At 38.0% G+C, this 27,561-nt stretch overlaps 1 protein-coding gene across 1 annotated transcript in view; it reads left to right on the top strand.

Moving 5' to 3' along the window:
- Positions 1-26,791, top strand: part of LOC134216778 (LIM/homeobox protein Lhx9-like) — a 156,505-nt gene extending 129,714 nt beyond the window's left edge. Inside the window, exons 6-7 of the mRNA XM_062695583.1 lie at positions 25,021-25,259; positions 25,328-26,791. Of these exons, the coding sequence (XP_062551567.1) occupies positions 25,021-25,259; positions 25,328-25,564 (476 nt within the window). The 3' untranslated portion in view covers positions 25,565-26,791. The remainder of the gene's footprint in view (positions 1-25,020; positions 25,260-25,327) is intronic.
- The last annotated feature ends 770 nt before the right edge of the window (positions 26,792-27,561 follow it).

Below are 27,561 nucleotides of genomic sequence, written 5' to 3'. Positions count from 1 at the left end.
CAGTGCACATATTGGGTTGAAATAACGTTCTTCAACGATTTCACGAGATGTGTTCGATTAACAACTTCCGGCTGAAAATAACGAACATCTGCTAAAGTATCGAACACAGGGTGCAACACTAATCAACGCACACTCGAAAGCAAAACATGACCTCCAAATTAGCTTTTTTATCGATTCAAGCAAATCAACGTCACCGAACATCCAAACAGTCCTTTTGTTTTCACTTCAACCCCGGGGATGCCAACAACGTTCAAGTGCCTGCTCTCTGAAGGTAGCTTCTCACAACAGTAAACCGTGGACCCTTATTTTATGATCTTTTATGCACAACATAAACACGCTCTGCATTGTCACCTCGTGCAAGAGTGCATTCCTGTTGGCAAGGAGTAGGTACATGGCTTTTGTTCCCCCCTTGTTGATATACAAGCTAGTAGTAAAGATTGAAGTTTTTTTCTCATATTGTACCCAGTTTGCTTTATCATCATGAGGGTGTTCCGGTTTTTAAGTTTTTCAAAAGAAGATTGTGTGTAATTTTCAATTACTAAGGAAAAACAGATAATTTGTGAATAAGCGTATGTTTGAACCCACGGTAGCTTTTATCTACTTAGTGACTGAGTCAAGTTGTATTGCAGTCTCTTCTTTCTCAAGGAAGTTTTACTCATTTTCCGTCAAAAGCGGGACTACTCAAAAATATGGTAAAATATTCTTTAAGAGAAAAAATAGACGGTCACTGATTAGATTAAAGCTAGCGTGCATATTTGTAATTAAACACCAACATTGGGCAGCACCTCTATTCGCGATTCATTACTCATACGCATCGCATCGCATCGTGTCAGAATCAGAAGGAATAAAATTTGGTTGTTACGCCCTTTTCAAATATTGGTCTAGAAATAGTAAAACTGGTAGAAACAACGATATAGTCTAAACGTATACTTTGTATACGAGAAAGGCAAAACGTCGTTCTATAAAATGCAAATATGGATTACCCTAAGACGATGGAACTTACCGTGGCATTGGAAAAATAAGACTCTTGAACATAAAAAGGTGAAGAGTTTTATCTAAGCGGCGTTATCAGCAAAAGTCACGTATACACTGGAGAAAATGAATATAATGCCAGACATTGATTTTCGCACGAAATAATCATTCTTGAGGATCAAATTATCGATTTCTAGCAATAAGATTGAGTTAACATGTTGGCTTCCAGCTCAAAATGACACAAATTGTTATGCAATGAAAGTTATTTGCATGCATTTGAATTACTTGTGCTTGTGGAAATAAGTCTAGAGTCATCCTTTTATATGTGCTAGGGTGGGTGTACCAATTGACGCCATACATAAGAACAACTTTTTTTTTTTAAATAAGTAAAAGGCCTGTGGGTGGACTTTATATATCAAGCGAAAGGTTTTACTTCCTGCTCTTTAGAACAGCTGTGAAAACCACAATAAAATTTGTTATAATCCTCAAAATTGATTAATCCATAATAGGAACGCATGCACCAGTTGTGGCACTATTCTTATTTTTGGTCCCTATTTGGCAAATCCCATTGTTTTCTTATGGACCACTAGTGCGACAACTGGTGCAAAGGACGTCAAAAATTAAGCAAAATCAATTTTTACAATTATGATTTGCTTGTTTTGGAGGAGATCAAAGGTGTTATTGTATCATATGAATATGCTTTATCGATATGAACTTGATTTGCGGTGATTTGATTGGCCATTTGGCATATAAAGCACTAGTGCGACAACTGGTGCTATAGCCACAACTGGTACATCTAGCCTACTTAATTTTATGACTTTATAAATATTTCTAGCTGAAAGGGCACAAGCAATCGCAAAATAACTTTCATTGATTAAAAATTTGAGCTAGGGTTTTAAGCTGGAAGGAGGTTGTACACTTATAACGAAGGGTATTTTTTCTGGGTTTCCAACTCCCCGCACTCTACAAATTATTTTTCATTTGTACTCATTCTGGTTAGATTTATTTTAAAACAGTCTGCGCTGTCATAAATTTAGAAGCATTGAGCACGTGTGTGAATTTTTCATCGATGAAAAATGGGTTGCTAAATGGTGAGTTGACATCAAGGAAGGAGTGCCCAACATAGCTCTGGTCCCCACAAGTTCTAATCTCACGCTTCCACGGGTCGTCCGATGACAAAAAACCGTCTGCTAAGGGTTGTGTACTTAGCTGGTAGTGCAGCCTGGGCACTGTGGTCCTTCTGACATCAGCTAGAGTGAGAAGGTACATCTCGAGCGTCTGTTGCAACCATGCTGATCAGGAGGTACGGCTCAAAAAACATGGTCGGCCTGGCACCCAGCGGCTGATTAACGAAATTTTTTGATCACGTCAGTTATATTGTCGATACAGATGAAATCAAGAACATGAATGAACTTGTCTTACCAACGCAACGTCGCTGGCGACCCTTTCCAGTAAGTGCTCCAGCGACGCAAGCAAATTCAATGCGTCGCTGCAGCACCAAACTGGTCGGTAGAAAGGACTTTTTCCATCCTATTATCGGTAGGAAGACCGTTTACTCCGCTACTAATGACAACGGCCTACGGCTAGTAAATTTTGCTGCTGCCAGAGGGATGGCCATCAGTAGCACCTACTTTGCACTAAAGAACATCCGAAAGCATACCTGGAGATACCCAAATGGTGAAACTTGCAACCAGATAGACCATGTTCTGGTAGATGGGCGCCATTTCACGGATGTTATCTCTGTGCGGACATTCAGAGGTCCGAACATTGACTCTGATCACTACCTCGTTGTCAGTAAAATTCGATCACGGTTGTCAACTGTATCGAACGAAAGATCACAGCGAACGATGCGTTACAATATCCAGCGATTGTCAGCGGAAGGAGTATCGGCTGAGTACCGCCAGAAGCTCGACGAACGGATAAGTGCAATCAACGTTAGCGACAACAACATCAACGATCTATGGGAGTCGATCCATGGAGCGGTGAGCACAACAGCACGAGAAACGGTAGGCACTGCACAGATGTGGAGTGTCAGAGAGTGACAGACGAGAGCCGGATATTGGTGTCGGCTACCCGAACGAATAGAGATCGGTACAAGGAAGCAAGAGCAGCCGAAAAACGAACCCAAGGTTGAAAAAAAAAAGAGTACGAAGAACGAGTGATTATCGAGGCGCAGGATAAAAAGGAGCATAATCACATGCGGAGGTTTTATGAGACTGTCAATGGCGTGCGGAGAAAGACAGCGCTATCTCCCGTCATGTGCAACGACCAAAAAGGGAATTTGCTGACAGATAAAACCGAAGTGGCTGCCAGGTGGAAGCAACACTTCGAGACTTTGTTGAATAGTGGGAGTGACGGTGCATCGGTGAACAGAATAAATATTTGCGACGATGGACAAGCTGTGGAGTCACCTACACTAGTTATAGAACATTACTGATGAGTGAATCAATCGGCACAAGGCATTTCACGGAGAAGTTCTCTCAGTTATAGATCTCTTCTCAATTGACAAACATGGTTTCGCAGGATGTGCATGCGGAATAAAGCAAATTAAATGAAATTTTTTGCGAGCCAATTAGATCGTACATTCTTATTCATAAGGAAACCACATTTACAACCTGCCCGAAACAAAAGCAAACTTGTAAACATTGCGGAGAGTACATGCACACTGATATTTCTTATGTTCAGAATAAAAAGCTCCTAGCACAGAAGATTGGAGTTAATGACCGACAGAATGGGAACTATGGATTTCAATCCAACCACTTCGAACTGCTCATCTGAAGTACCAGCACAGTCGCAAAATGCTCCAGAAACTGCGGGATCATTGGAGGTTTCTGGTTTTCTACAGCTCGTGGAGATGAACATCGAGTCGTCTTCTTCGAAGGCAGTCGACGGTCTCAAAGCGGGGCAACTCAACAACTCGCCGGGGTTCAACAAAGAAAGCTTGTCAAACGAAGAATATGAGGAGACGCTGCATAACACGATAATTGCCATGTGGCAACATTTCGCCGATATCAATAGCCAGCGATAATAATAATTTCCCGGGATCGGCAGCCTTACTTTGTACCGTTAAATGCACAAAAACGATCCATAAAAAATGAAAAACGATCCATAAATAACATCTGAATGTTCCAGGAAACGCTACCTTAAATCCAAAAAATAGCTCAGGCGTATCCATAAAGATTAATTGAAGAATTCAATTAATCTTTTTGATTATGATCGTGATTATGATCCAATTCGGTAATATGGTCCATAGTTTTGGATATATGATCCATACTGTTGGTCATTTGACAAATTTTCGAGTGTTTCTTGTTTTGAAGTCAGAATCCAGCTTAGGCTTCTGGCACCCATCAATAAGTTAGCCTTTTTAAAATTATTGTTTTGAATAGTATGATTTTTCATATAGATAAGAATTCATTTTTTGCTGATAGCAGTTCCGTTTTTGTCATTGACATTCAACCACTTTTAACTAAGATTTACGAATTTGATCCGACTTAATAAAATTTGAAGGGAATTCTACTATGGTTGCTTTTCTTCATATGGAGAGCATTTCGGAGTGATTAACCGAAGGTTTTATTAAAATTGATTCATATTAATTTGTTTTTGTATACATTATAATGAACTGATCTACAATTATTTATCAAATCGACCTGTACAGGTAAACTATCACTGTAAAAAATCTGATAGATAACTCGCGACAGAGCTGGTGTTACCGAAATCAGCATACTTGGGCCAATAATGTGTAATACTTCATATCATACTGATTGCATACCTGATATTATTCTATCAGGATATCAAAAATCGTTGATTGCCTTAGAGTAATTTGTTATGGATTATAACAAGGATGTTTTCGATCATTTAGTAATATAGGTTCGATAATTTAGTAGTTTGTCAATAACTCATTCCAGAGGATAAATGTCGAAAAATATTCGCACCAGAAGTCCACCATAAAACACGTTTAAAATTTAATTTCTGGTATGAGTAATCGACAAACTAAATGATCGAACTTAGACTATTACATGATCCAAAACATGCTTGGATTGTAGAAAAGTTTGGATACATTTTCCATTGACTTGCCAAATAGAAAAATTTTCTTCAAACCTACCGAATCTCAGCTTCTCCCACAATATCCGAGTGCTATTTGAAATCTTCAAACACAGCATCCGGTGCGTTGCCGCACGAATGCACAAGCAGCCGATGATAAGTGCAAATTGCGTATAACCTGTTATACTTCGATCACCACTCATCCAAGAAGTAAAGATAGGTGAGGGGTAACGTTCTAGCCTCTCACTCAGAGAATCTGTGTTCGACGCTCGTTCGGTTCTTATTTTTTTTCAAAAACATATTTATTAACAATTTTTATTTTCTATATCTCAATACCACATTTTTAAAACTACTTCTCTGCGTTTGTAAACTAAGATTAAAACATCGATTCGTCAAATCTGAGAGGCGAGAGCACTCCCACGCAATCCAACACCACCAACAGGTAGACGAAGTATTTAGGTAGCCGAAGTTTAACATACATATGTTAGACTACATATCTACACATGTCTTTTAATCGAAATAATTAGACTTTCGTGTTGCCAATCTAAAAGAAAAATCAATTTCAAACCCGCAAAATCTAACTATATTAGGCTAAAATGTGTTTTAACATTTTAACAATCATTTTAAAATTGACGCCCTTCACCCTTGCCGGGGTGATGGGCCAATGGGGCGTGTTGGTGATGCTTCCTTCTGCAATATTCATCCAACGGCAAGCGACTGAAGCGAATGCAGTGACGTTTTATTTTAGTATTAGCATTTATTTTAGTATTACAAAAAATCCCGGGATATAGAACAAAAAATGTTTCCAGTTGGCAAACATTCGAGTGCTTCCCAGTTTGAAGTCAGAATCCAGCTTAGGCTTCTGTCACCCAATCAATAAGCTAGCCTTTTAATTATTGTTTTGAATAGTATGATTCTTCATATTGGTAAGAATTAATTTTTTGCTGATAGCAGCTTCGTTTTTGTCATTGACATTCAACCACTTTTCAACTAAAATTAACGAATTAGATCCGACCTTATAAAATCTGAAGATATTTCTGCTATGGTTGCTTTTTTTCATACGGAGAGAATTTCACAGTGATGGTACGAAGGTTGAATTAGAACTAATTAATTTTAATTTGCTTTTGTATCCAAAATCCAAAAGATCCAAAATTATTTATCAGTTCACTCCATACAGGTAAACTATCCATGTACACAATCTGATAGATTACTCGTGACAGAGCTGGTGTACTGGTGGAGCATACTTGGGTCAATAATGTGTAATACTTTATATCATACTGATTGCATACCTAATATTATACTTAATTAATTTATTAATTATCAAACCTGTACATTTAGTAGTTTGTCAATAACTCATTCCAAAAGTTGAATTTCAAACGAGATGTCCACCATTTCTAGTGCGAAGGTTTATACAACTCTGCCTTATTGTTGTTTCTTTTGCACTAATAACAAAATGATAGCGCTAGTTGCAGTAACTTATACTGACTAATAATAACTAATAAAAAAAATTGTTATCATTCAGTATAAGTTATTACAAACTAGTGCTTTAAATCGATTATTAGTTAAATTAAAACAACAAACTGTAGGACAGAGCTGTCGAAAAATTTTCGCACCAGAAGTCCACCATAAAACACGTTTAGAAATTTAACCTCCGGGATGAGTCATCGACAAACTAAATGATCGAACTAAGATTACTACATGATCCAAAACATGCTTGGATTGTAGAAAAGTTTGGATACATTTTCCGTTGACTTGCAAGAATGGAACATTTTCTCCGAATCTTTCCGAAACTCAGCTTCTCCCACATAATCCGAGTGATATTTGAAAACTTCAAACATATATGTTATCACTATGAATGGGGTTCCAATTAATTGGTCTAGCGAAGTCCAAGATTTAGGACTTATGTATAGCATGAATTAATTAACTATCAAAACCACACAGAAGATATGCAAGCGAATAGGTCGGAATATAGTAAGTTAATATTTGTAGAAAATCAATACCATTTACTAAAATAAATTGTTTTATTTACAAACTAATTGTTAGAAAAGCTATGTTCTACATATACTGTGCCAATATAGATTATTTGCTGTGACGCCAGGAAGACTGCATTACAGAGGATTCAAATTAAACGTTGAAATTGATGTTGCTTCCCTGCACATCAAAACACTATGAATATTAGGTGACATATCTGAATGAATTGACACAAAAGCACATAACGTAGACTCAATCGTATATGTTTTTCAACGTTAGATGATTTAAATATGCCACGGAACCTAAACACAGCATGCGGTGCGTTGCCACACGAATGCACAAGCAGCCGATGATCAGTGCAAATTGCGTATAAGCTGTTATACTTCGATCACCGCTCTTCCAAGAAGTAAGGATAGCTGAGAGGTATCGTTCTAGGCTCTCACTCAGAGAGTCTATGTTCGACGCTCGTTCGGTTCTCTTTTTTTTTTCGAAAACATACATATTTATAAACAATTTTTCTTTTCTATAACTCAATACCAAATTTTTAAAACGACTTCTCTGCGTTAAAGATTAAAACATCGATTTGTCAAATCTGAGAGCCGAGAGCACTCCCACGCAGTCCAACACCAGCAACAGATAGCCGAAATCTTCACCTATATGTTAGGCTACATATTTACACATGTTTTTAATCGAAATAATTAGACTTTCATGTTGCCAATCTAAAAGTAAATTAAATTTCGAACTCGAAAAATCTAGCTATTTTCGGCTAAAATGTGTTTTAACGTTTTAACAATTATTTTAAAATTGACGCCTTATATCCCTTACCGGGTGAAATAAAAAAGCATCACCTGGCCCCCATTTTATTTACTCGCTTTCGTCAGAGTCAATGCGGTGTGTGTTGGTGATGCATCCTTCTGCGATATTCATCCGACGGCAAGCGACTGAGGCGAATGCAGTGCCGTTCGCTCCCGCTAAAATGTGCTTGCATAGCGTCCTCACGCACACCAGCTGCGCTCCCATATGCTGATTGAACGCCACAAAGAAAGATGCTTTTTGAAATTGCCACGTGAGAAGTTCACTCGTATATAGGGTATGCGACCGCATGATAGCCAAATAATAAAAAATGGGCCTGATTACGTTTAGTAAAGAGAAATGTTATTAATTATTGAACAGTTTTCTTCGTTAGAAGTTACCCAAATAAACACTTATAGGGCGATCATGCCTTCAGTGAAGACAATGGGTTCTTAATAATATTGTCCATCATTGCATTTCTTAACTGATACGACACGTTGTAATTATGCCATTATGAATACTAATTGAAAACAATAATTTCCCCAACAAATTGGCTTTCCTACCTATATACTGCTGCCGCAAGCGTAACTGTTCCATATTTTCTTCCATGCAAAATCAATATTGGACGATTATGCTTGCGACGGCAGTATAGTGGAGCTCATTTTACCTCCAAGAAATTTAGATTAATTATCAAGGCGAAATGAATCCAATTTCATGTCTAGCAAATTAAAAGTTTGTCTATCAGTTAATGCATTGAAACTATCAATTTAGAACCACTATTGATTTTATCAAATATATTTTCTTTTATTGATTCAATAATACTTCCAATATTGGTACCGTTACCCTAGCAGAGTGAACTCTGTGGCTTTGAAAAGAAATGAACGTATACCAATTTGATGAATACTGTACAACTTATATTTACTCATACCATGTGTGTTCCGATGGTTTTGTGGTATAGCAAGCGCTTTCCACCCCAAAGGTCAGCAGTTCAAATCTAGGAAAATTCAGTGTAGAACATTTTGCTATTTTTTTATACGCAAAAACAGTTTTTTGGCCATAACTCCAGATTGCGATGAGCTATTGATCTAATTTTCAATAGCAAACAATGGGACTGAATTCCGCGTCGACTGCAACTTGTTGCGAGCAAATCGGACAATGGGAAGTTCAAAAAAGTGTGTCTACAAAATTTGTACACATACACACATACACACACACACACACACACACATACATCCACACATACAGACATCACCTCAATTCGTCGAGCTGAGTCGATCGGTATATAAGAATCGGCCCTCCGGGCCTCCTATCAAAATTTTGTTTTTGAAGCAGTATTATAGCCTTTACGTACACTTAGTGTACGAGAAAGGCAAAACGTTCGCCATGTCATAAGTATCAGCATCTGCTCTGGCTCAAGAGTAACATCTGCAGTATCCTGATGAGCTCCACTATGTGCTACTTTTCCATATTTTTTTTTAAACTTTTTCAGGTTGTATCCGCATTTTTTTCCAGTTTTTGGACAACGACGGGAGATTCTCTTCTATAATCGCCAAAATATTCCTAACATGAACTAAATACGGCATTGGCAGGGTGCGACGGTTGTTGGCACCCTCAACAATATTTGCGTTTTCCAGCAAACATACACTATTTATGAACATAATTATGATTCAATCACACAATTTCATGTCTAAGCTTTCATTTGAATAAGTTGTTTGTGTAAAAGTAGCAAGATTTGATGAGTTAATCATCGAAACAAATTTGCACCTTCGAAATCCTTGCCATTATTGCATTGCCAAAGAAAGCAGCGCACGAATAGCAAACTGGTACTTACTTTTTTGGATCGCCTGTTTCTCCTCTTTATTGCGTTTGACGACAAATTAAGTACGTACACTACTTTTTACACTTTATCACCACTTGATTATTACCACAAAGAGCAAATTTATGCAATATTTGCTCTATTTTTCACTAAATAAAATCGGGACTGTTCGTTTTCTTTGACAGCAGCACACTTCGGAATAGAGCGAGAGAATGTGTTTGTGAGCATATCAAACACACGCTAAAAAGATACCACGCACAATTCTATGTGATTTGATTTTAGCAAAAATACGAACAAAATATCCGGCGATGGCATTTATTTAAAAAAAGTGTTAAAATACAAATACTTCTATTCAGATTTGTACGCAGACCATGAATTATATCAAAAGTGATAGCCACACCAGGACCGTTTTCCATTTGCAACTTCAATACTTTCCAAGCTCTTAAAAACAATCATAACCATTTCCGTTCCTACATAGCGCATTTCAACCATAAATAATTGCCTACTTTTAGGGTATTATCTATTATTCAACTGTGAAACGTAGAGTAAGAATGGGGTGGCTCCAGCGGCTGGATAGGACAGTGCTGCCCATTATTCATATATGAAGACTCACGAGGTGGAATATATTGTTAATATACTATACTACCAGAACCGACGAGCTTCGTTTCACCTAACATTGATTAATTTTTACATTATTTAAAAGACGATTAAGTATTCGAAATTTGCAAATTTTGATTCCATTTTTGGATTGATTTTCGATTAAAGCAGAAATTTGTATTTCATTTGTATGGGAGCCCCCCTTCCAGAAGAGGAGGGGTCTAAAATACCATCATAAGAACCTTCATCGTTCCCAAAAACCTCTACATACAAATGTTCATGCCGTTTTCTAGTCTATAAGGGCAGACAGACAAAAAATCATTCTTATGTGTATAGATTTGGTTTTACGTAGTTTACGTCGAGCGGTCGTGTCTTGTACACAACCACCATGATTTTTTTGATGAAACAAACATATCATGTAAGGACCGCAAAGAGCAAGTTGTATATTTGAAACTGGTTGATAGACTTTTGCTTACGACTCTAAGGCATTACAAAAGACAAAAGATGTAAATCTTGGCAGCGGACAAAAAGCATTTAAGTTCCCTTCTCCAAAATGGCCAACATTATTCAAATAGGTTGAAAATGGTAAAAGTTATGATAATATCAATATCTGGGTACACGGGTACCCTATCTGCCATTCACGTCTGTTTTTTGTTGGCCGCATAAGGGTTAAATTTGTTTTACAATGTGTTTAAATGCTTTTGCCTATATGTCTACATCACAAAAAATTGATGCCAAGGCTAAAAATCCATGTTTTGTTTTAAGCCAAATTGATAAACAATAAAGTTTGTTCCAAAATTGAGTGAAGCGAGATGAGCGTGCGGCCGATTAATATGAATGAATTTTACTACTGGAGGATATAAACAACCAGCATTTGGCACCAATACATTACCAGTTTTCTACTTCCATGTCTAGTTGCTAAAGAGAGCAAACTCATTGCTAATAATAGAAATTGCTATGCCAATAGAAGAAACGTTGAACTGTTACTTTATATTAAATTTACTGAGTTTGTGGTAAAAGCTGTTAAATTTAGTGAACACCAATTATCAAAGAAAGAGCATACAAATGTATACCAGTTGAACTATACCTGCGTTTTAGTGTATTTATTCATTATTTTTATCATTCTATTTGGCGAATGTCTTAGACTGCCAAGAATAGGTATTTTCCCCTATTCTTATACTCGACGCCTTTTTTTTAGTGCATAGAATCTTCTGGTCAACTTTGAAGGATAAACCCTTTTTTATTCATGTACGTCCACTTGAACACATTTTATATTTAAAGCAGATGAATGAAATATTTGAAATGAGAATTCTTCCATTCGAAATAAAAAAGAGCTTTCAGGTTTATACGAGGTGAACCGGCCCAGGGCCGAAAACCTCTTTAATAAAGTTAATAATAATAAAAAGCTTTCAGGCGAGTGCTTGATTGTCGTACTTTAATGATCCTGACTATAACATTTTTTCAGTCAAACTTTGCTTGAAATGCCGAACAGCACCTAAAACGCATCAAATTGCAAAAGTTTCGCGAGTATTTGTTGTAAGGCAGTTGTAATGATTGCATACTAAAGACATAAAATCTGTTTTTCCATCATCTGTTAGCCCACCAATATATAAAATATTCAAATAAAATATTTCAGAAATATCACAAAATACAAACGAGTCTTCGGAATATGAGTCTGTTCGGAAATTGAATCAAAAAGGATTGAAGGTCTTAAAAAACCTTTGACAATAATAGGACAAACCTGCCAAAGCGGTCACTGCTATTGCCTGAATATCTGCGAACATTGGTAGCTCTGCTGTTTCACCACAGACACTAAATTTTATTTTCGACTTCACAACGCTTACCGACGTTTGAACCTACTGAATAAACGAACGATAGATACAAACTAGTTCTTTGTCTCGCCTCTTTTCCACACGTGTTGGAATGCACCGTATGATTCTGTAACATTTTCAGTTCTAACTGAAATTCTTAAACTTCAAAAGTGAAATAAATAGTGAGATGATGCTAGTAAAAATGTAATTGATACCCCAAAATCCGTTTTTCTCAAATTCAAAAAATAAGACAATTATTAAGAAATATTTTAGTATGGTCATTTCCCAGGGAATTCGGGGAACTGATACATAAATCCCGGGAATCCCGGGAAATCGTTTCCGGGAATGGAAGCCCTAGTAGCCGATGTATGGCATGGCGAAAAAAGAATAATGAGATGCACAACGGTTTGGTTTCGCCGACGACATTGATATCATGGCACGTAACTTTGAGAGGATGGAGGAAGCCTACATCAGACTGAAAAGCGAAGCTAAACGGATTGGACTAGTCATCAACACGTCGAAGACGAAGTACATGATAGGAAGAGGCTCAAGAGAGGTCAATGTGAGCCACCCACCACGAGTTTCTATCGGTGGTGACGAGATCGAGGTGGTTGAAGAATTCGTGTACTTGGGCTCACTGGTGACCGCCGATAACGATACCAGCAGAGAAATTCGGAGACGCATAGTGGCTGGAAATCGTACGTACTTTGGACTCCGCAAGACGCTTCGATCGAATAGAGTTCGCCGCCGTACCAAACTGACTATCTACAAAACGCTTATAAGACCGGTAGTTCTCTACGGACACGAGACCTGGACGATGCTCGTGGAGGACCAACGCGCACTGGGAGTTTTCGAAAGGAAAGTGTTGCGTACCATCTATGGTGGGGTGCAGATGGTGGACGGTACGTGGAGGAGGCGAATGAACCACGAGTTGCATCAGCTGTTGGGAGAACCATCCATCGTTAACGCCGTTAATCAGAAGACTGCGGTGGGCCGGGCACGTAGCCAGAATATCGGACAGTAATCCGGTGAAAATGGTTCTCGACAACGATCCGACGGGAACAAGAAGGCGAGGTGCACAGCGGGCAAGGTGGATCGATCAGGTGGAGGACGACTTGCGGACCCTCCGCAGACTGCGTGGTTGGCGAAGTGCAGCCATGGACCGAGCTGAATGGAGAAGTCTTTTATGTGCAGCACAGGCCACTCCGGCCTTAGTCTGATGATAAATAAATAAATAGAGATGCACGACGGGAGTTCCGTTATGGTTTGGGGGTGTCTGATGTGGAAAAATACCATTGAAGGAATTAGGGATCATAAAATGTACAATCGAAAATTTGAACGCCCATGCTGGTTGATGAAATTCATAAAAGGCACATTTCCAACATGAACGAAGAGAAATTAGCTTTGCAATAGACGATTCCAAGTAAAAATATGAAGAAGACACTCGACGGCGTTAACGGTGATCCGACAGCACAGCACAGGAAGGACAAATTGTAATTAAAATCTGATAAATGTACGATACGGCAAAAGTTGTTAAGTACCTACATATTTGGAAGCTTATCTCATTTTTTGTATATTTTCCAAAGATGTATCTATCATACAGTTCGGAACTTTGTCCGTGCCATACATCAAAGGATTTAATTACATTTTGTCTAGAATTTATTTCAAGCATTTTGAAATGATCTTCCTATGCTGTGATGTAGGATTCGTCTATAAGAGTGGAAAAAACGTCATCCTCTGTTACGGCTAATTCGGCCAGCTCCATATCGCGAAGACTACAAACCGTCATATATGCAAAAGGGAATCCAGCGAAATATTGAATTTTTATCTACAACTCCTGATAACGTTTGAAAAAAAGAGTCGACCCAAATAGATGAATGCTTTATGACTACATATTGTATGAATTGTTATATTCTTTTAAACTTTTACACGTTTTTGTCAATTTTATATTTTTTTCTATTCAATTTTTAAGAATAAAGATGAATAGACTAATCTGTTACGCAATATGGCCATTATTTTCATTTTTTTTAACTTAGTATGTTCTAACTTTTACGTTTTCTAGAAAACATACAGCTAGACAAATACTTTTTGGACTGTGGACTTTTGGACTGTATAATATTTTAAAAAGTTAAATCTATTTTGAAAAAAAAAATAGTATCTTGTTAATTTGTGATGAAAGTGCTGAAAACTGAAGCGAGATTCTCGAAGCTGCTGAATTTTCTAATTCCTACATCTACACCCATTTCTAGTTTAACCGTGTTATATTGAGAACCATCCTATTTCACCTCACTTACAATCAACAGCGTCCATTTCCACTCGAATTACTTGTTGCAACTAGCACTTAGATTTACAATTCATGTTAGACATGTTTCAGTCGAATAATTAATACTTCTACATAACGTAAACAACTGTGAACCGTTTTTTTCTCAAAACCAACGCCACTCGTCAGGCGCCAAGTAGTTAAACAACAAACAGAAAGAACATGTTTTATGCTGATTGGGCCCGATGAGTACCGGTGTACATGTGTACCTACCACTTTCTATGAAGTGCATTCGATAAGAACCACCTCCACGTAAGTTGTTGTCGGCAGGCCTTAATTGTTGCATTTAAATATGCGTTTCCAGGAATAAGCGTCTTTAGTTGTGCGCTGCTTTCCGATACGCATTGGTTTGTTATTTTCAGAGTAACGGGCAATGAAATAAAATGCTCATAAATGGGACAAAAAGGCTCGATTTTATTTCGTAAAATTTCAAAAAGCATTGAGAAAACAAAAATAAATTTGTGTATTAAAGCTGTTGCTAAAATACGACCGAAGGTCGTAAGACATAGTTATCTTTGTTGACATTTCCAATAAAATTAAATAGGCAACCAGAGTATTCGATCACACTTAACCTACTCAGAGTGATAAGAAACCAATCGAAACTTATTATAAATTTTGGCAATAAGTTAATCCGATGTTACTTCATTTGTTTTTAACTACATGTGGATTTTTTTCGAAGGTCCATATGTATGACTAAATTGAACTAATCATGACCGACAGAGCATATTATACCATCCTCTCCCACCAAGTAATTTGTAACGAATGCCATTATTCTCATTAGTTGTATGAGCTTCGATGATTTACATTAATAAGTTGTGCAAAATATGCATGACTACCGAAAATTAGCATTGGACCCGAGTGGTGCATTCGATCGTTAAACGAAATATTATTTTGCATACAATATCTTTCGAAGGTTGCGAAGCTCTTGTTATCCCAACCCCGCATTTAAAGCTGCGTAAAAGAAATGAGTGCAATTTCGTTTGTAGGCAGTACAATAGCCCTGCCGATGATCATCTCAAGGATAAGTCATCGAAAGCATTCCACGTAAACAAAGGTGTTCCCGGCAGCGCAGTTCCGACTTGACGGATCTCCGTTGCTGGAAGCAACAACACCACTCATCATTTCGCTTCAGAAGGCCTGACCATTCGTTTATTTATTTTTAATGAAGTTGTACACGAGTACACCCAGCAGGTCGTAACTTTGGCACGATCTCATTTCACAATCTTCAAGTTAAGGGCCCTTTCCTGCCGTCGCTTCGCCTGTCCACCGCTTTCCTCAGCCCACGAAAATAACCAATACCGATCGAGATGTGCCACCCTGGAAGGAAAACAGACGGTGAAGTACGTAAATGGTGGATGGGATCAAATGTAACTAAATGGTTCTGCCACCCCGATTCACTTATTTTCGCTATTATGTCTTTTCCTACTTATTTGATTTGCTCTCGGGGGCGGTCTGTTCCTCTACTGGTTCGTGGGTTTGGATAAACAAAATACCACCATACGGTTTTGATCGCCATGATTTGTCGACAGGGAAATGGAAGGTAGTTGAAAATGCTTGGGCAAACATGACTAATTATTAATAACAATAGACTTGGAAGTTGGTCATCATTAGCATAATAAGAATGATTGTTGGCATAGGGCGTGATAAAGCTTTTACCGAGTAATTGTTGTCGTGACCGTCGTGAAGAGATTAAACAAGCACTTGCTTCAAACTTTTTAGGTTATGGAGTCTGGTATGAGAGTCTGTAATGATTAGCGTTGCTGCTTTGAAAGATATTTTTTTGTCATTAGGTTTAGTTTTTCCCACTACGAAGATAAAAAATATAAACCCAAAATATCGCAGTCGAAAACAACCACAAATTTTATTTACATAGACAGCGGTACTATCGAAACTATATTGAATTTTAATCGTCTCGCACAAAATTAACCTCATCAAACATCACAATTTAAGTTTTACCGTTTGCCCTGCGATTCGATTTCATTTTTAGAACAATCGTCGAAACTTTTTTTTTCACAAGCCAAATTAGGTTTCATTTGCTTTATTAGTTCTCGAGTTGGGCAGAAATTAGTGTTTTATTTGTATAGCAGCCCCTTCCCCCTTCTAGAGCAGGGAGGGATCTCAAACCATCATAGAAACATTTTCTTCAGAAAAATATATTAAGCTCGTTTAGTGGAATGTATTAAACCGTCTAAGACGAATTAAGTACTGTCCATTTAATTCCACCAGTTAACTGGTGGAATTAAATGGACAGTACTTAATTCGTCTTAGACGGTTTAACATTTTCTTGTTTTCAAAGGGCTCCACCCACATGCTAAATTCGGTTCCATTTGCTTAATGTTCTCGAGTTATGCAGAGATTTGTGTTTCATTTGTATGGGAGTCTGAGTAGAACTGTTTAAGACCGACGGAGGTCTTTCATAGCTTCGTTGGAGTAAGCACCAGTCTAGCACTGACCACTGAGAGTCGTGTCCTTAAACCCCACCGGAGGAAAGCAGTTACGTCCAATATATTTTTCGAATTAAATTTTTCACAGCGGAGCGGACACAGCAGCACGAAGTGGGTGGCAGTGTGGCAATGCTGCAAATTTATTTCAAATTTTGGAGGCTTAGCGAAAAATCATCGAGTGGTGGTCGGACAGTTGCAACGCAAGGTGCCGACAAGCGTTTGGATGCAGTTAGTTATTGGAAAGGCGCATCGGGAAAAGAAAATTGGTTCTTCTCAGGACCAACATTTTATGGAAAGAAAGAGTTAATTGCGAAAATAGACTGTTTCGGTGGCATCTGGTTTGGCGTGGTAGCTTGGTTGCTGTTAGTGATTCCATCCCGTTCAAATTAATTGCATCATCTCCTTCCGCCGCGCTATCAAATTTGCTAGTAACGATTGAGTTTTGCACTTTGAAGAAAGTTCATATCGGATTGTCGGATCAACCTTTTGTATAAAGATCTTTTTGGAGGACACCCTCCTCAAAAATGGACTCGAAGTCGAGTCAAGTACGAGACTCTGAAGACGGCCTTACTGTTGAGGTCGAAATACGTATCTGCCAAGATACAATTAAGTGGACAAGTGGCAAGATACAAGTGGTGGAATTCAATTGGATTGTACAAACTCGTCTGATGACAAGTTCTTTCTTTTTTTCCCTTTTTGTTCCTTCTTTTCTTCATCGTTCTTCCTTCTTTCCACCTTTTTTCTTCCTTATTTCTTCCTTCTTTTTCATTTTTTCTTCCTACTTGCTTTCTTCTTTCTTTCTTCTGTTTTCCTCCTTTTTTCTTTCTTTCTTCCTTATTTCTTCTCTTTCTTCTTTCTTTCTCCCCCTTTTTTTCTTCATTTTCGTTTTCTGTTTTTCTTCCTTCTTTCTTTTTACTTTTTTTTCCTTCCCTACTCTTTTTTTTGCTTCTCTCTTCCTTTTTCTCTTTTTTCTTCCTTCTCTCATTCTTCTTTCTTCCTTTCTTCCGTTTTTTTGTTTTCTTTTTTCCTTCTTTATTTTTTCTCCCTTCCTTTCTTCTTTCTTTCTTCCTTCTTTCTTCGTTCTTCCTTTCCTTCGCTTTTTTCATTCTTTCTTCCGTCTTTATTCCTTCTTTCAACTATTTTCTTCCTCTTTTTCCTTCTTTTTTCCTTCTCTTTTCCTTCTTTCTTCCTACTTTCTTTCTTCTTTTTTTCTCCTTTCTTCCTTCTTTCTTCTCTCTTCCTTCTTTCTTCTCTCTTCCTTCTTTCTTCTCTCTTCCTTCTTTCTTCTTTTCTTCCTTCTTTCCCCCTCCTTTCTTTCTTCTTCCTTCTTGTTTACTGTTTTCTTCCTACTTTCTTTTTTCTATCTTTTCTTCTTTCTCCTTCTTTCATCCTTCTTTCATCCTTATTTCTTCCTTATTTCACTCTTCTTTGTTCCTCATTTCTTCTATTTTTCTTCTTTATTTCTTCTTTCTTCCTTATTTCTCTCGTCTTTGTTCCTCATTTCTCTATTTTACTTCTCTTGTCCTGTTACTTGCTTCCTCTTTCTTTCTTTTATTTTGCTTCATTATGTCTTCTCTCCTTCTTTTTCCTTCCTTCTTCTATTCCCCTTTTTTTCCTTCTTTCTTTTCTTTCGTTTTTTTCCTCTTCTGTTCTTTTTCATTCTTACTATATATGTTTCCTCCTTTCTTCTTTCTTCCTTTTCACTTCTTATTTACATCTCACTTCTTACTTCTCACTTTTCACTTCTCATTTATCTATGCTCACTACTTCCATCTTGCATCTCACTTGTCATTACTCACAACTCCCATCTCATTTTTTGTCTTTTTGTTCTTTCGACCTTTTGTCCTTCGACCTTTTGACCCTTCGACCTTTTGTCCTTTCGACCTTTTGTCCTTTCGACCTTTTGACCCTTCGACCTTTTGTCCTTTCGACCTTTTGTCCTTCGATCTTTTGACCTTCGACCTTTTGACACAGATTCAAAACGGTCGAAGGTCAAAAGGTCGATGGTCAAAAGGCCAAAGGACAAAAGGTCGAAAGGACAAAGGTCGAAAGGTCAAAAGGTCGAAAGGACAAAAGGTCGAAAGGAAAAAAGGTCGAAAGGACAAAAGGTTGAAAAATCTGTGTCAAAAGGTTGAAGGTCAAATTGACAAAAGGACAAAAGATCGAAAGCACGCAAAATCGAATGGAAAAGGTCGAAGGATCAAAAGATCGAATGTACAAAAGGTTCAATGGACAAAAAGTATATTCACAAAAGGTCTAAGCTACCCTGTGTCATAAGGTTGAAGGACAAAAGGTCGAAAGGACAAAATATCTTAGCGACAAAAGGTTGATATTATCAACAATCAACTACGACGAAAAGTTGAAGGGATAAAAGGTCAAAATGACAAAAAGACAAAAGTGCATTATATTGAGATTTTATTCTATTAATCATATGAGTTATACCTTTTGTTTCAAACAGACGGTGTTCTTTTGAGCCAACTACTTGACTTAATTCATTAGTACAATAATAATAAAACTATGTTAATTTTGTTTAAGCCTAATGCAATTCCCGTTATATAGCCCGCAATGTTACTAGCGGATTAGTTTGACACTAAATTAAAAATGTGGTCGTCTTTCTCTATTTCTTTGGGGTTTCGCTTAGGTGCTGGTATTCCTTGTAGTACGCTCATGGTATTAGCCAGTTGTGATCAATGACAGTACCATTAAAATATTTTTTTTGTTGTTTTAATTGGCTTTTTTTGGTGACAAATAAATCAAAACAGTAATTTAGCGTTACTCGTTTCGGCTTACTATGCTTCAGCTATTATCAGACGCTACTAGCTGGCAACCTCCAAGCTGTTTAGTCAGACAAACATAAACTGAACAGCTAGGAGGTTGCCAGCTAGTAGCGTCTGATGATGGCTGAAGCGTAGTAAGCCGAAACGCGAAACGCTAAATTGATGTTTTGATTTAATTGTCACCGAAAAAAGCCAATTAAAACAACAAATAAGTTTCCACGGTGATTAAACCCCAGTCAAAATATATTTTTGCCTTTTACACTTGTCATAAGACGAGTTTGTATAGTACTTTAAGTAGTGGAATTAAATGGGATAGTACAAACTCGTATTTTTTCCGTTTACTGTATCCGGTGTTGTAAAATTTTATAGGCATTCATTTTTATATTTTTCAAAGAACTTTTCCCAGAAGCTAGATATCAATTCATCAGGAAGTGCCTAAATGTGCCAACAACTTTGTCTAACACGACATTGTTCCAAATGTGTAACCAGAGGCATGAGAAGCAAAATGTCATTTAAATGACATTATGTCAAATGACACGTGACATTTTGGAGAGATTTCACTCTCTATAACTGGGTTTTATATTTACAACAAGCGTTATGACTCCATCAAAAATTATGAAGTGGATTAGGCTTCTAAGTCAAATGACACGCAGATGATATTTTACAACACTGACTGTATTATCGCTTAACTATTTTCTTTCTTTGAAATCCTTGAAATAAAATTTCGGAAACAAAAATGTGTCCGGTAGCAAGCGAAAAAATCTGATGGGTTATGTACAAGACACGACCGCCCAACGTAAACTACGTAGAACAGTTTGGTGAATTGAGGAATGTAGTCATATTTTAAGATAATTCATTTGATTACTTATGTTACTGGTTTAGAACAAAATTACCATAACTTAAAATATAAAAAAAAATTGTTGGATACCGTAGTCAGGGGTGACGTCCGACTCACCGACAGTCTGGAGGTCGGATAACAAAATCGTTCAAAAAGGTCACTTATAATTCAGTTTTATTGTTCTCAGATACATTAAATCTATTCTACAAGCATTCTATGTAGTTGAAACAGTGACCCATTCTCACCCCCATTTGACCCGTTGTCTCCCCGACGACGGTACGATAACTTAAAATTTTAACTTTAAAACCCCAAGTGGTAAAAATGCTTTTCGCAATTCCAACTGTTGCATTCGACTTAGAGTAAAATTAGTAGGGATTCAGTTCCATTCCAAATGTTAGACCACTATAGTGGAGTATGATTATTAAATAATACTATTCTGAAATAAAAATAACTCACTAGCGTTACATGGTTATGATATCCCAAGCAGCACACGTTGAGCCAATCTTGTTGCAGTAACCATATTGTGAGAGAATTCGGGCATATATAAGTTACTGTGATCGATGTGCAATATGTTTGCTGCTGGGGGTGAATACTGGTGAGTGCAAAATACCACGATTTAGCGATTTTACGACAGATGCGAGACGATACGCATCGACCCTGGACCTTGCAAAGAATCTCTGCTCTGGCTACGGACGAACAGGTGCCTCTGTCCAATGGTAGTCAGAGCATCGAATCATCACTGGTGGAAGAATACGAGCCTTGGACCTTTGGCAGAATCTCCGCTTTCTGTTATTTGGAGTGACGAGGAATAGTTGGCAGAGAAGGGATAGTCGTATTGTTGAGTCCGACAAAGAAGCGCGAGTCGATAAAACCCGGTTGCGCCAACTAGAAATCAACAAATACTAGCTATGTACCGTTTTGACTCAAATTCGAACATGACTCATATTCCGAACTTTAGCTTTTAAATGTCCATTTTGACTTTATTCGTGTAATTTTCTCCACAGGAGTTTGAATTCGTTTGTTATCTTGATCCTCAGTGCGGAAAACCAATGACAGTTTTAGTTTTAGGGCGCTAAAACGCCAGTGTTCGGAATATGAGTCATGTTCGGGATTTGAGTCAGAACGGTACCAAAAACCAAGCCATTCGGTTGAGATGCGCCAGAGTAGTAAACGCTGCGGACGGGAATAGGGTATTTGTAATATTTTATTACAATCTAGCTCCCACTATCTGGCAGTGGCATTATCGATAACATATTCGTGCAACCATATTATTAATATAATTCTTAGATAATATAATTCTTAGATCCGGGAGCTAGAAAGTAATAGTTCTATTGTAACCTATAGCCCGTTTCAATAAAGTATGCGTTCCGAAGCTATAGCCGTTTACAATAAGCGCATGATTGTACCCACAGAGTATCTGAGGTGCATTCAAACTTCCTGAATTAAAATTGAATTCTTTTGATTTTGGCGCATATTTAATAATAAAAATGTAATTAATAATTTGCAGTTTATCATAAAATGGCTTACCATTTTCCTAAGTTATCTTTGAATCGAACATGTTTGTTCATTTGCATCGCGATTATCGCATTATGACATTGCATTGCCGTTGCTAACAATCCTATCCTTGCACAAACATGCGCTTGTATGTATATCGCCGACTGCGGTCACTGCTCTGGTCCTACTTTTTGTGGCAAACTGGTGCGAAGCACCGCACAAAAAGAAGAGCCCAAAAACCAACTTCCGTTTTGCTTCGAATTGCCGGACGCTTCGAAAGCCGGACACTTCAATTGTTATTTAACTTTATTTACCATCTCAATAAGTATTTCTTGGGTTATCAGTACAGGGAAAGATTCTTAGACTTGAAACCATTTTAACAAATGTAAGTAATCCGTGATCTGTGGTAAAAACTTGAAAATTAGAGGTAAAAGCTGAAGGCATGTCATAATCAACGGTGAATTCCGTTTTTCTTAGTATGCAGCTTAAGACTCAACATTAAAAAAACTAAGCTCATATTTTCTATATTCGATCATTTGCAAGGGGTATTAGTAATTTATTAACATAGTATAATAGCACTCTTTGTCATGAATTAGAGAAATTGCTTGGGAATTCATAGCTTTATAGTTTTAATTACATTTTCTGTATGTCCGGACTTCGAGGCAAGTTTTTACAATTGCTTCGATTTCCGGACATGCTGAAATGATTTTAAATAACTGTTTATCAGTTAAGTTAGTTGAAACCAAATGATTCGTAATGAGTAAGCATAGTTACAATTTCATTAGATTTGAGTTGCTACACCCTAAAAGGAACATTGCTTGCTCTGATATATACTTATACACATATTGTAAATGGTATCAGTTTATTAATTGCACACAAGTAGCAAAACTTGCCTTCAGTTTCTAGTCTTGTCTACAAAGTTATTTTTTAACCATTCACATTTTTGTAGAAAAAAAACAAGTTCGTAAAACTAGCTTTTTTAACAGAATTGTTTTAAAAAGACACGTTGTGAACGACACCCCTCAAATAAAAAACTCAACATTTCACGGACACGATTGATTGAATAAAATTATTGGATTCCCAATGTTGTATATTGCAGTTAAATGCTCCCGCTTGGTTTGAAATGCTGTTTTTTGATAGTCCTGAACAGAAACTTTTGATGGTACACACAACCGGGGGATGCCAGATTTCCATACAAATTTGCATAGAAACCTTACATAACGATTTTTTTAATCGAGAAATATGAATGCTGAATCCTAGAACGGATTAAATTGGCTATTTGAGAATCAATATAGCCAAACTCGAAGTGTCCGGAAATTCGAAGCAAAATTGTCCGGTATTTGAAGCATCCCTTATACTGTGTCCGGATTTCGGAGCAAGCGATGTTCAATGTTTTCGATTTTATTAGCTATTTCGTGCATACAAAATGTCATTTTCAGTACACTACAGCTAATTTGATAACTTAATCTTGACAGGGTGTGTTATCACCCAGCGTCAAGTACTTAATTCCGTTTGAAATATTGAACTGAAAATTCAGCAGTGCTTAGGTGTCCGGACTTCGAGTCATAACGGTACACTGAACGACGGCCGAATGAGACTCACGTTGCGAACGGGAAAAGGGGTGCTGCCAAAATGGTCCAATACCCTACTTTAACGTTGATAATCATATGTTTCAATATAACTGGAAAATTGGTGGAGAGTTTCCGAGTCGATTGATATATAAATCTCAAAAATCCATCGAAAGATGAATGCGCTATAAACGTTCAAAATCTTACATGATTTCGTGACGGTCTCGGATTTGGAAATTTTCATTTGTCACCCTGTATCCGAGTCTTCCCCTTAGACGTAGTTTACGTCAAAAAAATAACTCACAGCTAAAAAAAATCCATCACGTCATTGGCCAATAAAAGTAATTTATTTCAATTTTATGATCACTACCGCGAACTCAAACGCTATCATCATCTTCGTTGTGTCAACCCACCAACTACGTGCGAATTACTGATCTGGGCGTACACTGGCTCTGGGATGTACCTTCCAGTTGAGCCTTGCATGGGCAGCATGCAAAATGCTAATGATTTCTTCGGGGCTAACGTGGTCAATCAAGATGTACCTCCACCTTAGCAACAGCGGCTATCCGACGGAGCGAGCGGTAACCCTCGGTACGGAACACCCACCCCGAGGGCGCAACAGCACGATCAGTGTGAACGATAGGATGCTTTTCCCGGGTATTCATTTTCCCACCAGCCCAGCTAGCCCCATCGCCATCGCAACGCGGCGTCCACGATCGGTTTCCGATCAGCGGCGATCGCGCGCATGGTAAAAGGGTTGATTTAAGCAAGTATCGGCGCGCACAACTCAACTACCATTACTACTGATTCGTCCCGTGCGCCCGGAGGCCACAATTAATTTAATTTGCCATGATAGTTGGTTGTACAAATGAAATTAGTTCAGCAAAAGGTGAATTTAATTACGTCTCCGGGTGTTTGTGCGGACAGGCCGGCCTAAGTGTCTGCAAGTACGTGCAGAAAATTAAAATGCTACCGATACAGTAATGGTAGATCGCTCCTCTCTGGAACGAAGGAAACTCGGCAATTGTTAGAGACAGCCGGGAATGTTCTAACTTAATTTGTTGAACGCAAATTAAACGATGTAATGTGCGTATGCAAAACAGCCAGGCAGACCGATGAAAAGATTTGATTGGATGATTACGATTATAACTCATTTGCCGAATAGGAATTCGAATTATTAAAGGTCTCGAACACATAATTTGTTAATTTGATTGAGTTTTTATCGTGTATTAATTTGTATAAGCATCTTGGAATAATTTGAACGTTATTTTTTTTATTAGTTAACAATAAGCATCTTTGAAAACGAAAGTCAAGTACACACATGGACCTTTGAGAAATTACTGTGCATTCGTATGGAATGTCAATAACTCAATCCCTTGATTAGCTTTCTCGTTGATTGGTTTCTTCAAGGATGTAGGTAGTTATTTTATTCCTTACAAATTATAAGCCAATGCTGGTTTATTTCCTAAAAAAAATATGCTAATACATATTACCTAATATTTAAAAATAAAACTCTTTAAAGCATCAAAACAGCTGAAAATATTAAAGAAAATGTGTAAACTGTAAACGATATTTTCAGATCTACTACACAAAGAGATGAGCGTAAGCAACTTGGATCTATCTTCTTACGATGGGAGTCAATCACCAGGTTCGGGCGGAACTCTAACGCCTAACTGCCGAACCAAGCGAATGCGTACGTCCTTCAAGCATCACCAGCTTCGGACAATGAAATCCTATTTTGCTATCAACCAAAATCCAGATGCCAAAGATCTAAAACAACTAGCTCAGAAAACGGGACTTTCCAAAAGAGTGCTACAGGTAAGCTTCAGTTTCGCAACCGTGAATAACTATCTTCATAACTCATCCCCAACCCACATCGTCCACAGGTCTGGTTCCAAAACGCCCGCGCCAAGTGGCGTCGAAACGTGATGCGCCAGGATGGCGGTCTCGTGAACCCGGGCCAACCGCTCGGTGGTCTGCCATCGATCACGACCGCCAGCTTGCACCATCATCATCACCTCACCAGTGCCAACCCAAGCAACAACAACAGCAGCGACGGAGACATGTCCTCCAGTCAAGCCCTGGAGGAGATGCACAATATGACCTTCGCCGAGCTGTACTGACACAATCTGATGATCAAGAATATGATTTTGTCCAATGTGATCAAGCTGTCGCAACATCCGGCTCCCTCGCCGGCAGCGCAGCAGCAAGATCCTCAACCCACGGCGCTGATTGTTCCATTGCAATCCGCTGATTCGAGGATGGATCTGAACGCCAACAACCAAATGGAACCCGGGCTTGGTGCAGATGATTGCAGTGGTGAAATGACGCCCAACTGGAGCGGTATTTACTCCGAAACCAATCATTAGAAGAGGGCTGAACGTGTAATAAAACAAATTGAAAACAGAGGGAAACACAAAACAGGCTAGGAGTGTGCAATAGTATTAACAGGTGATTAAAATCGACGCTAATTACATGCTAGTTTTCACGTCTAGTTAACGACAAGAGGTGTATAGCGATGATATCAGGGACACAAATCAGGTCCGGTAGCGAGCGACAAAATGTCTGCCAGTCACGCGAATTCCGGCATACAAAGTAGTGCACAGCAGCACATTCCCTCACTGGCACTGTGTGTAGTCAAATGGTAGGCAGCAAGTGTGGAGCAAGTCTGCAGTAAAGTTGAGGGCCTCGAGGTTGGGTTTGATATTTGAAATAGAACTGAACATTATTATGATCTATTTGATCTCAAAGCTTTGCTCACTAGTTAACATTGTTTTTCGAAGAATCTAAATACTTGCACAGAAAAAACATGGGTCTAAGACAAAAAGGGCTACCCACTACGTTTATGAGAAAAATGTGTTTGATAAAAATGTACATTTTTATTATCTTCAGGGGCTTGGTGGTATTTTATTGATCGATCCACTTTTTTAAACTTCACGGATTATGATCAAAATTTATTTTCAACTTTTTATTGTTCAACCATTTGGTTATGTGTCAGGCCCACCGATTTTCACGATGATGAAGGGTTCCTTCCACAGCTAATGTAGCCTCCCCGTCATTCATCTGCTCTCTGCTGTAGAATAGACGGTGCACAGCACTTTGTTTTCAAAATCTTCAAAAGCAACTTGCACCTCCACGAGAAATCCAATTGATAACATGCTTTTATATAAAAAATATTTGTAAAAGGGACGATTTTGACTTGATCTTAGTCGTTTTTTGTTGTCATCATGCTATAATTGATTTGCTATCACTAATGGGAAAAATCACAAAAAATAAGAAACAAAGCTATTTGCGTATTTATATTTTGTTTTTGATTTTTATTGATATGGGTATGAAATCAAACAGTAGTAACTGTAACCCTATTGCATAGAAGTCGGGAAGGACTATGACAGAGAGAACTAATAAAGGGGTCCTTAAAATGTATTTAGATGAAAATTGCGACTCTTTTTTCTATGTTTCTAAAAGATCTTCAGTTTAAAAAAGAATCTAAAAGAATCAGTTTAGATAAATAAAACGTTTTTTGTTTTCAAATTTTTTACAACAAATATCAATTTATTTTCTTAAATAAAATTGAACCCATTTGAAAAACTTATTTCAAATTCCTGGAATGCGTTTCGAAGAAATTTGACGATTAACTAGTACAAGTTGTCGGAAATACTTTATTTCTAAGTTGATTCTTTGACTAAACTTCTTCATTCCGTACGGTCCGTGGCTGCACATTGTCAACTAGACAGTGCACCAATGTTTCGCGAATCGTTATCTCACCTTTTTGTCGCGTTGGATTGTTATCGAGAACTATTTTCTCAAGGTTTTTGGCCGATATTTTGGCTACGTGCCCGGCTCACGACAGTCGTCCGATTTTCGCGAAGTAAACGATGGATGCTTGCACCACTGGAACACTTTTGTTGCAAAGCCCTTCAAATGCGCTTTGGTCTTTTCCGAGCATTGACCAGGTGTCGTGTCCAAAGAGGACTGCCGGGCTGAAAAGCGATTTGTAAATAGTTAATTTGAGACGACGGCTTACTCTACACGATCTATGCGTCTTCCGAAGTTTAAAGTACGTACGATTGCTTGCAACAATACGTCTCCGAATTTCTCTGCTGCTTTTCGGCTATTACCG

The sequence above is a fragment of the Armigeres subalbatus genome, chromosome 2 (assembly GCF_024139115.2).
Source record: "Armigeres subalbatus isolate Guangzhou_Male chromosome 2, GZ_Asu_2, whole genome shotgun sequence".
NCBI lineage: Eukaryota > Metazoa > Arthropoda > Insecta > Diptera > Culicidae > Armigeres > Armigeres subalbatus.
The sequence above is the reverse complement of the archived record's forward strand: the minus strand, read 5'-3'. Positions and strand labels throughout refer to the sequence as shown.